Source organism: Myotis lucifugus, unplaced genomic scaffold, assembly GCF_000147115.1.
Source record: "Myotis lucifugus unplaced genomic scaffold, Myoluc2.0 scaffold_231, whole genome shotgun sequence".
NCBI lineage: Eukaryota > Metazoa > Chordata > Mammalia > Chiroptera > Vespertilionidae > Myotis > Myotis lucifugus.
In genome coordinates this window covers 1,115,689-1,127,766 of record NW_005871279.1, presented here as the reverse complement: position 1 = coordinate 1,127,766, position 12,078 = coordinate 1,115,689, and the positions used below count along the sequence as shown (strand labels likewise).

The 12,078-nt window shown below is 40.5% G+C and overlaps 1 protein-coding gene across 1 annotated transcript in view; it reads right to left on the bottom strand.

Moving 5' to 3' along the window:
* Nucleotides 1-12,078, bottom strand: part of IMPG2 (interphotoreceptor matrix proteoglycan 2) — a 73,678-nt gene that overhangs the window by 25,802 nt on the left and 35,798 nt on the right. The window contains exons 8-10 of the mRNA XM_023762104.1: nt 10,510-10,568; nt 8,111-8,131; nt 2,651-2,895 (exon numbers count right to left, since the gene is read on the bottom strand). Of these exons, the coding sequence (XP_023617872.1) occupies nt 2,651-2,895; nt 8,111-8,131; nt 10,510-10,568 (325 nt within the window). The remainder of the gene's footprint in view (nt 1-2,650; nt 2,896-8,110; nt 8,132-10,509; nt 10,569-12,078) is intronic.

The window sequence follows — 12,078 nt, the reverse complement described above, 5'->3', positions numbered from 1 at the left end:
GGATAAGGACACATATGTAATACCTTAATCAATAAAGGGAAAAAAACTATCAAAAGAGAGGGGAAAAAAGAAGGAACTTTTACCATTTGCAACAGCATGGATGGAACTGGAGAGCATTATGCTAAGCGAAATAAGCCAGTCAGAGAAAGATAAATATCACATGATCTCACTCATATGTGGGATATAATAATCAACATAAACTGAACAAAAATATATCCAGAGACAAATAGCAGGGGAAGAGGGGGTTTGGGATCAACCAAAGGACTTGTATGCATACATATTAGCATAACCGATGGACACAGACACTGGGGCAGTGGCAGCTTGCCCTCGGGGGTGGGAGTGGCCAGTGGGGTGGTCAATGGGGGGGTGGGGTGGGGAAGGAGACATATGTAACACTTTAAACAATAAAAAAGATAAAATGTTCAGCTATTTTATTTGTCCCCATTGAAGAACATAACTTCTCAACCCTAGCTGGTTTAGCTCAGTGGATAGATCATCAACCTGCAGACCAAAGGGTCCTGGGTTCGATTCCTGTCAAGGGCACATACCTTGGTTGCAGGCTCCACCTCCACCTGGGCCCTGGTTGGGTCTCATGCAGGAGGCAACCAATCGATGTGTTTCTCTCAAATCAATATTTCTCTCTGTCTTCCCTCTCCCACTCACTCTAAAAAAATCAATGGAAAAATATCCTCAAGTGAGGATTTAAAAAAAGAAGAAGAAGAAGGATGTAGCTTCTCAGAATGTATTTAAGAATAAAATGTATTCTTAAATATTTTTTTAAAAAGTCCTATGTAACCCAAATAAAGTCGAGCTACTCTGTCTCAGCACACTGGTTCATTAAAGAGACATCAGTTCAGTAGCCTATTTTTTCAATTATTTTATTGAAACAGATTTCAAAGTTTTAGCTTAGTCCCTCAAAAAATATCTTTTGTTTTTTGTGTTGTTTTTTTTCTTATTGATTTGGGAGAGAGAGAGAGAGAGAGAGAGAGAGAGAGAGAGAGAGACAAACATTGATCGATTGTTCCACTTATTTATGCATTGATGCTAACAACAGAGAAAATTATGCAAAACTATTTCCTTTATAGCAGAAAGTACCTTTGAAAAATGGGTTGCTTCTTTAATGCACCCTAATCAGGATCAAATCTGCAACCTTGGCATATGGGAACAATGCTCTAAACAACTGAACTACCCAGCCAGAGCAAAAAATATCTTATTTAGGAAGTAAGGAATTATATTATACAGAGTAAAATTTTGTTAAAATGTTTTCTCTCTTTTCTTTTTCTCCCTTGTGTCTGCTTTTATTTGTATACACACACACACACACACACACACACACACACACACACACACAAGGCCTAGGTGGTAGCTGCCTAAAAATATAGAGGCTTCTTTTCCCCTCGGGTTATGTGGCAGTTGGAGAGGCTGTAAACATGCATCGTTATTAGTATTGCCTCCCACTTGTGGATTTTCCTCCTTAGTAGCTGGTACTTCTCCTATGGGGGTTGCTTCAATAAAATATACTCTGGACATTTTAAAAGTTCAACTACCAAGTGAAGAAACTGTGGAGAAGTAAAAGGAAGTAGCAAGTTAACAGGGCACCACGTCCCTGATGCATTAAGCTCTGGACTCAGCAAGCTCTGTCCCAGGTTGACTAGGTCACCCCTGACTAGGTCACTCAAACTCAGAGTAGCCCACCCTAGCCAGTTTCTCAGTGGTTAGAGCACCAGCCCACAAACTGAAGGGTGACAGGTTCGATACCAGTCATACCTCAGCTGCAGGCTCGATCCCTGGCCCAGGCAGGGCATGTGCGGGAGGCAACCAATCGATGTGTCTCTCTCACATAGATGTTTCTCTCTCTGTCTCTCCCCCTTCCTTTCACTCTCTCTAAAAATCAATGGGGGGAAAAATATCCTCGAGGGAGGATTAAATAAATAAATAAACAAACAAACAAGCTCAGAGTAGTCAGCCCCTCCTGGCTGACCCCAGATCCACCTGTTGACTTTGGGTCATCACTGGACCTATACAGCCGCCTGAACTCAAACTTAGGGTGGGATTCTCTGGGATCCTGCCCAGCACCCAGTCTCAGTTCTTCTTTCCCAGGGTCTTCCAGCAGCTTCCCTGAGCTGCTCCTTCTCTTCTGCTCTCTGGCTTTTAAGCCTTTACAGCTGACCTGCCTCTGGAGAGTTGATGTCTTGGTTGCCGGGGCAGCACTACAGCCTATTTCAATTCATACTTCCAGGTACTTCTTGACTTTTTCTTATAGTTTGCTTCCATAGCTCTAAACTATTTCTAAATATCATGCTGTTCTCCACAAAGAGTGGCCTTCCATCTACAAATATTCCAGAGAGCCCTTGATTAATCCATCCCAAGTAGTACATGGCTAACGTTCCAGTCAGCTTAGGATGGCTCCTATCTCGTTCAGTCTAGAGCAGTGGTTCTCAACCTTGGCTGCACATTAGAATCACCTGGGAATCTTTTTAAAATCCTGATTTCTGGGCCTCAGGGATGATTCTAATGTGCAGCCAAGGTTGAGAACCACTGGTCTAGAGAATGCTCAGAACCACGTATATTTAGGGAAATTCATTTCACCAGAGCATACTAGAAAAGGAACTAAAACTATAGAGGACTTCATGATTGTTATGAAACTCACCGTTGATGAGCTGAAGGGAGCCAGGATCTGGATTCAAAGAGGAGTTGCCCAGCAAAAAATTGTGATGCAGTGTCTCAGCAATATAATCTCTGAAGTTACTAATTGTATAAACAGCAGTGGGCTTATCATCCAATTCCACAAGACCATGGTTTTCCACCTTGTTGGAGTGAAGGCTGATTAGGTCCCAGGTGGTATTGCTGATGGCCTCTCCGTTGAAAGTAACTGCATAGTGAACATCTGTGCCACTATGGATGAAAAGAGAGAACAGATGAGGACCTGCTAAGGAAGCACAAAAGAAGGACTATGAACCCAGGAGAACAAGCATTAGACCTAGAGGGAGAGTCTCAGAAAGCATGGTTTCCATCACCGTTCTGTAGGAGCAAAATGATTCCCAAATCAGAGCATAAGAATAAATTAAGTCCTTCCTCTTAACTTACTTATATATTCTTATATGTTCCTTGATTATGGCCTTTGTTGTTTTGTATAAAGATTTTGTTTACAGTGACTGCCTTTCAGTCTCTTCTTGAGTTTCTATCCCCAATATTCAGCTTGGTACCTGGGAAAGAGGGGTACCCAGTGCCTACTAAATGAACAGAAATCTATACTCATCCTATATAATAAAAGGCTAATATCCTATATAATAAAAGGCTAATATGCAAATTGACTGAACGGTGGAATGACTGGTCGCTATGATGCACACTGACCACCAGGGGGCAGATGCTCAATGCAGGAGCTGCCCCGTGGTGGTCAGTGCACTCCCACAGGGGGAGCGCTGCTCAGTCAGAAGCCGGGCTCACGGCTGGCGAGCAAAGTGGTGGTGGCGGGAGCCTCTCCCTCCGCTGCAGGCGGGCAGTAAGGAGCGAGGGGTCCCGACCTGCAAGAGCCCCGGATTGTGAGAGGGATCCCGGACTGCAAGAGGACGCAGGCTGGGCTGAGGGAGCCCTCCAGTGCACAAATCTCATGCACCGGGCCTCTAGTCTGAATATAAAAAGAGAACTGCATCCTAATCGAGGTATTAACATATCTAAAGAAAAAGTATCAACATAATGACAATGGTCTCATGAAGTCAAGGAAAAAGGGAATTAGTCAATTAACTTGTGTTACTATTGAGTAGAATTCTTCTCACCAGTGTATTGTGGCTTCCTCAGAAGACAGATCCCTAGGCTGCAGACAGCTACAATAGGCTGGCATGGCTTGATGATACTGGCCACTAAAATCACCAACTTCCTTTTCCGGATTTCAAGCTTGCAAAGGAAACTTTTGATTATAACTGCCTACATATGTTCCTATAGAAAAAGAATGCATGAGCCAGCCAATGCAATAATTGGTCAATTGGCAGATATATTTCTCATTTTAAATACATCAGCTGGCATCCTAGAGAATGCAGTGCGTTTTGTGGTTTGGTAAGCATGAATTGGTCTTAAGAGACCTCTCCTTCGGAGCCCTGGCGGTGCAGGACCTGTCCTCAGCCTGCTTGCTGCAGATCACATCCTGGACTACAGGGGATGCCATGAAGGTGACATCCTTCCCTGCCATTCAAGCAGCCAGGCCTCTTTGAACTTCTCACTCTGAGTAACTTCAGTGAGGTTTCCTCCCAATAAGCTGCCACCCCCAATGGGGTGGTTTGGGCACTTTAACATGGTGACTGCACACTTCGACACCTGATGCTCTAAGTGGTGAGACATCTGCTTGTCATCTAGCATCCCTCAACCACTTAATTTTCCCCATGTCAGAATATGTTGATTCAAGGGTAATTCCTGATCTTTTTCGTAAAGAAATAACTTCAGTAAAATATATTAAAATAACCAAAGGATGGCTCCAAGGTGGAATAAAACAGTAAGAGGGACACCTACTGGTCAGAACTCACTACACCACATGTGTCCCAAGCATCTAGCACAATGCCTGGCTCATCGTAATTCAATAAATACATTTGAAAGTAATGAAAAAAACAAATGGTCAATTGTATTCACTAATATAAGCAAATAAATGGCAGTATGTGGTACTCCTGACTTAATCCAACGGATTTTCAGTCTCTAAATAGGAGTAATTTTTTACCCTAAAGAGCATATGTATTATCTTCATACAAGTGTGTTGTGAGTAATCATCTGGGGGCATTGCTCACAGCCAGCGCACAGCGCTGTGAGAATGTGCACACGCTCCCAAGCTTGGTGGATGGACCACGCCCACATCTCCAGGAAGATGAGCTTCTCTTTGGGGTCTTTGCACAACATATTAACGTGTTATCATGGCTCTAGAACAGGAAAAAGTGACAAGGGGAAAATGGAGAAGACAGTAAAGGCTGAACCAGTTAGCACTCGAGTTGGTTTATGGGCTCTAAGAAAATCAGAGAAGGAGAGGCAAGCCTTTACTAGGAGCCTATGATATGCCTTGCATGACTTATAAATATCATATGGAGAAGATCAAGAGAAATATTCCTGCATCAAGAAATCTATGCAAATCAGGCAGTCTAGGTTAGATTACTAGCCTAACTTTTTATTGGCAAAATTTGTTTCCCAAATGTTTCCCTTGAACATCTAAAAAGAACATTTCTATTATAATCTACCAGATCTAGTGAGGATAAATCCATTAAAGAAGATAAAATCCTCAGAGAGATGCTACAATTTATTACCATGTTTTTATCCTGGAAAGAGAACTCAAAGAAAGGCTTGAGATATGAGGAAACCATCTATTCTCAGAGCCAGAAACTTTCCTATGACCCAGAACAGACTGAGTTCCGGCGTGGCAAAGGGAGCACAGAGATTTCTCATGATGAGGGACAGACTGAAAGAGCCAAAAGCAGTATCTGACTGAAGAAGGCTCTGCTGGCTCTCTGCGCTAACACCTCCAAGGAACCAACCACCATCACCCTTCATCTTCCAACCTAGACTGAATCAGCTGCTTCCAAGAGGAAAGTTTCTCTGTCTGACAGCTATTTCCAGAGATTTGAATCATGTGGAGGTGAAATTTTCCCTTTCTCATTCTCTCACCTCAAATGCCCTTGTTGGCTGTTTGACATGTGCAGATTTTAAATAGAAAAAATAATGCATTCACATCTCATTAAGGTCACCAAAATAAAGATTTTTCAGAGACACTTAGATATCCTTTCTTTTATAAACCTTCTATTAGGAAGAAGATGCACACTTATGAAGTCTGGAGCTGAATATTTGAATTGTGTACACCAGGCAAATATTTTGTTGATTCACTTCAAATGAGTCCTACCAACTTAAAATAATGTGTGCGTCTTGAAAGGGGAACTAAGCAAATAGAAATTTCATGTGCATATAAATGTTTACATTTATAATATTTTGTTATGTTATGTTTATAACATGTAACATTTATACATGTTTATAAAGAGATTATATATCATATAAATAGACTATTTCTGCACCACACTTTTACTCATACACAGCTCAGAATAAAAGTATACCGAACAGTTATGAATAAATGTCATTAACTACCTAACACTTGACAATTTTGGAAACTGCACTTAAGTTAACAATTTTATCATAAAATCTAATGGCTTCATATTGAATTGTTGTCTGTATCCCTAGAGAGAACTTAGCACTCAGCAACCATTATTTTGGTCATAGGGTAACATCAGAGTTTGGGTTGTTTTAAATTCTAATCACCCATAATCAGGCTTTTTGGATGAGTACAGACAATCAACAAATGTGCCTATAACAAACACATACAGAGCAGTTTACACATACTCAGTACAGAAACCCACATTCTGATTCCCTTAGTCAAAATATCAGATATATAGTCACGTAACATATGGCAAATCAATTTGCCTCCCTGAGGCAAAATTTCCTCAGCACCAAAATAGAACGAATATTAACTCTCATTTTCACTATCTCACAGGAATACAAGAGAGTTAGATGGAAAAAAAATGAAAGAACCAGTACTTTGACATATCTCTAAAAGTGCTTTCCATTAGACTGTGTTCCTAGAGGGTGCAGACCAACAGTCACTAATTTTTGTAGACACCTAATTTGTAGGCACGTATTAATACTTTCTAAAATGATATAAGTGAAAATGAGGAAGTTAAAATGCCCTCTCCAAATACAAATACAGTGGGGCCTTGACTTACAAGTGTCCCGACTAATGAGTTTTTTGAGATACCAGCTGTCTCTCGGCCGATTTTTTGCATTGAGTTGATAGAGTAATTTGAGTTAACGAGCTCCTTAACGAGCTCGGTCTCAGAACAAATTAAACTCGTAAGTCAAGGCCCCACTGTATAAGGTATTAATTACAATGAAGGAGTATTACTGTATCTCTAAACATGCCCACATTTAACCCATGAATATACTTCATAAATTCTAGACTATACTTGTCAATCTTCCAAGAGAAAGTGAATATTCAATAAATATGGAACCCAAAGGCAAAAAATGACAAGCAACCTTCACAAGAAGTATTGACTATGCTTTTCTATTATTACACATGCGTCCTCTATGACATTCTAGAGAGCAGCTGTTTTTGCAAATAAACTCTTATAGAGATCTGCTTTCTTCTCTTCATTTACCACTTAAAGTGACACTCGATTATATTATTGGATGCATAGAATACTTGAAAGTATTAAATTAATGCAAGTTTTTATTCCTATTTTAAATTAAGTATCTCCATACTGAGTGCGGTAGGAGTAGGTTTACAGTTGTCCATATGAAAAAAATACCATAATTAATGAATAATAATAATACAAGAATAAACTCTGTTTCACATACAACTATAAACCTACTTTTGCCCCACCCTCTTTTTGTTTTTTAATCCTCACCTGAGGATATTTTCTCTATGATTTCTAGGGGGAGTGGAAGGGAGGGAGGAGAGAGAGACAGAGAGAGAGAGAGAGACATCAATTGGTTGCCTCCCATTTGCACCCCTACTGGGGCTGGGGAACATGCAACCAGGAATCAAACCCAAGACCCTTCGGTCCAAGGGCCAACACTCTAACAAGCCAGCCAGGACGTTCCCTCTATTTAAAAGTACTTGTCAGTATTCAGTCTATAACAGAGGTCTGTAAACTACTGCCTGCAAGCTACATCCAGCCTACTGTCACTGAATTAACGGATCGTATGTTTTTAAATGGTTGAAAAAAATCAAAAGACCAATATTTTGTGACATGTGAAAATTATATGAAATTTATATTTCAGTGTCCATAAATTAAGATATATTAAAACACAGCCACACTTATTTGTTTTCAATATCTCGCCAATATCTACTTTCATCTGATATTAGCAGAGATGAGTAGCTGCCAATGGAGACCATATGGCCTAAAAAGTTTTAAATATTTACTAAGCCTTAACAGAAAATTTTTGTCAACCCCTGATCTGTACAGAGATGGACACTGATACTGGAAGTCATAAGAGAATTGAGCTATTGCTCCCTTAAACCTAGGTCTACCACATTTTCTAAACTAACTCCTCATTCATTTGAAAGTACAGAAAGTACTGAAAAGTACCTTACCTGCCATTTTCCTCGGGGGACCTGGAAAAAAAAGTGTTAAGCACAATTTTAAAATTGTATTTGTCATATCATTCATCAAAGTACAAGTTCTTAATATATTTCCTCTGAAATGTTTCTTTAAGTGAAAATGCTTGCATAGTATCAGAAGCTGACAAATTCCTGTGGATTGAAGGTGTTAGGTCGGAGAGGGCCCAGGATCAGATACATACAGACATGGGGTGAGACAATGGACTTCCTCTGGAATTTCTCACAGACCTGGGATTTCTCACAGGTCAACGTGCCAGACACAGATGGCTCCTTCTCCCTGAATACCTTGCTGACCCCCTGCAGCTGAAGCCTCCTCAACTGAATACCTCAGCTCATGTCCCCGCCCCTCACCCAACCGCAGTATAAAAAAAGCGCCCCCCTCCATGTTGGCGTGAATCCACGTGCCCTGTCTTTGGGGGTACGTGGGTCTCCCGGGGACGCAGAATAAACTTTCCTTTCCTTTCTTTTCTCATTCACTGGACTCTATTTCTTGCGCCACCTCCTGAGCCACCTAACCTAACAGAAGGAAGTGAGCAAAGGCGGAGAAAGTGTTCCATTTTAAAAGTCTTTACTATCTTTAAACTTTATTAAATACTTTTAAAAGAGTTCATATAAAGTTATCTCTTTATAAATAAACTTTTTCAGTCGGTCAACAGGGGACTCCAGTAGTTGGCATTAACAAAACTAGGAACACTGTTGGGGAGATGCAATGTGCTATGTCGTATTGAAATCAATGAAAACCAAATCAGGCAACATACAGTAAGGTGCTAAGAGGCTGGGAAAGGTCAGGACTGACTGACTTATAGGATAGTGCCTTTAATATTTATTGGCTTTATGTAACAGACACTATTATGTTCTATTAAGAATTTCCCATGTGCTAGGAACTATGCTAATCATTTTGCAAAAGTTATTTCAATTAATCCTCATTAAGATTTATTAAGGATCATTAGTACCCCCATTTTACAGGTCAAGAAGCTGAGGGACAAAAAAACCTAAATCATTTAAAGTATTTCAAAAGTATTATTTAATAAAGCAGGATTAATAGGTAAATTGTCTTTTTTATATAAATGAGAAGTTAAGACTTGGTAATTTACCCGAAACCATCCAGCCAGAAGTGCCAAAGGCAGGGTTTGAACTCAGGAAAGTTGACTCCGAAGGCTATGTTGCCTTCCCTGTGCTGCCAAGTGAGGGGATCCCCAAAGGCCTCACATTCTCAGGTTCTCAGGGGAGCTTTAGGCACAGCTGGAGATGGTATTCTGTGAAAAAGCACTAAGGTTCAAGTGGAAAGACTGGTTGTGGTGTGAGGGTAGGTGGAGGGTCAATTTATCATGCTTGCCCTCTGCCCTGCACCAATAACTAGCTGAGTGTCCTCGGGCAAACTATGTAAATTCCCTGGGCTCTGTTTTACATATCAGAAACAATGGGGGTAATAACTATCTCATAGCATGGCTGTTGGGGTTAAATGAATTAATATAGATACAGTGCCTGGTACACTGTAAATGCTGTGTGAGTGATTGCTTAATTTCTGGTAAACCCAGAAGCTGTGACAAGACTATGCCACAGTTAAGATGTTGACCCTGTTAATGATACTGCAAGGTGACCCAGTGCCCCTGCTCAGAGTGCACTGCACCCACTGCTGGGCCACAGCAATCCCCCAGAGGCTCCAACCTTCAAAGTGCTGGATCTGGAATGGAGGTTCAGACAGACACTTCGCTTCAAATTTACAAGCTAATTCACAGGTTCTCTGACTCTGGGCTAAAACTTCATCCCTTTAAACCTGTTTGCTGCTCTGTGAAATGAGTATCGATAATAATATGCATTCTGAGGGGGGTGGAGATTAAGTGGGCTCAGGAGATGAGGTGCCTAATACAAAGTACTCACTCAATAAACGTCACCAGTGTCATGCCGTGGGTCTGAGCAGGGAAGAAATGCCTCCAAAGAGGCCTCTGACTCACAACTGTCATGTTTGAAAAGAAGGTGAGTGCAGAGTGGCCTTACACCAAGACACCACTCACCTCAGTGAGACCTGGACAAGCTTTAGTCGGACCTGGAGGTCACATCTAATCTGACGGCAGGCTCCCCTCGGTGCCAAATAAAAGCAGTGCAACATGCCGGCAGCAAGCGGGGGACATGACTTCCCAATTCTTACCCTGGCCCCACTACAGATCCAGTATGTCCCTTGAGTACATTATTTTGCCTTTTTGTAACTCAGTTTCCTCACTGGAAATATTAGCAATAGGAATATACATTTGCTAGAAATAGCACTGAATTACAGCATTTGAGTCATTTTAAATTATTGTTGTGTATATAACATACCCAACAGGATATTCCACTTAAAATAAAGAGCGCATTTTTAGAGTAAGTCTATTTACCTGAAGTCAAGAACACGGATGTCCTTATAGCCTGGCAACCCAGTAAATGCATTTTCAATCTGTTAAAAATAAAATTTATAAATAGGTAGAAATGTGGGAAAGGATGCAGAAAATAATGCTTTTAGGAGAAGAATATAAAGTGTACCCTCTACTATTAGAAGCTTGAATGCATACACAGAAACACATGGATCAGAAAATTACTAAGAAAATAATAGTTACAACGTTAGAAAATAGTATTTACCACAACACTGATAGGCTTTTCTTTTTCATTTTGTCTTTAAAGGTTCTAATGTGCTTTAATATTAATTTTTCTTCAAATTGTAAAGGGCATACTTCTCATTGGCAATTACTGTTCTTTCCCCTATGTGATGAAACGTGAAAAAGAACATTAGTTGCCCAAGGAGCTGTAACAGCATTTTTAAATGTAGTGTTTGGATAGGGAGTCTGGCTACAGCACACAGAGTGACAGTCAGGCGTTTGTTTCCAAAAAGTGTCTGGTGGTGTCTGTTTCTTGTTCCTACAACACAAGGGAACTGTGGACACAGTCAACATTAGGAAGAAATCTATAGGTCTGGGCTTACCCCCCAGAAGGGAGGCCTTGTTCACTGGTTGTCGCAGAGATGATGAAGCAGTGGCCAGTAAGTTAACTGGACCAAAGATCAATTTATGAGCATCACATCCGTGGGTACCAGTTTTATTTCTGCGTCTGTAATGTCCCACCATGTAAATCAGTATCTGCTTAGTGACTGGAGCAGGGAAAAGAGAATTCTAGACTGGACTAAATAGCTAAAAATAATCAAGTTATACACAAATACAAAATGTTTAACAAGATTTAACATTTAACCCACCACATTTCAGAAGATGCAATCTGACCAGGTGAGTCACGATGGAGCTCACACCAGAAGAAGGGAAGGAAGTTGTCAGCAGACTTGTGAACTCTGTTAGTGGATCTCTGATTTTAAAACCAAGTCCTTGTATAATCAGTAGAGTGAAATTTTTTTTAAAGTTTTGGTTCAAAATAAAACAAACTCATAGGTACAGAGAACAAATTGATGGTTGCCGGATGGGAGGGGGGTTGGGTGGCTAGGTGAAAAAGGTGAAGGGATTTAAAGTCCAACTTGGTAGCTACAGAATCATCACAGGGATATACAGCCTAGGGAATATAGTCAATAATACTGCAATAACTACATATGGTTACTAGACTCATCAAATAATCACTTTGTAAGTTATACAAATGTCTAACCATTATGCTGTGCAGCTGAAATTAATATAATTTTGAATGCCAACTGTAATTGAAAGAAATTAACAAAAAAACAAACAAATAAATCTTGGTTCACTGAAGATCTTCATGCCTTAAGGATACAGAATCCAAATACATGATAATAATAGTTTGCCTTGTTTTATTCTCTGAGAAGAAAGAGAGTGGTGCTATAATTCTTAGAGGATGGGGTGTGGATGGGATCCCAAGACGAGGAATCTTAGACTGAGGGATAAGTCCCAGCTGATTTAGCTGGCAAAGTGGTCATGCATGTCTCTTTTATAGAATTAATATTGCCCTGCTCACCAACC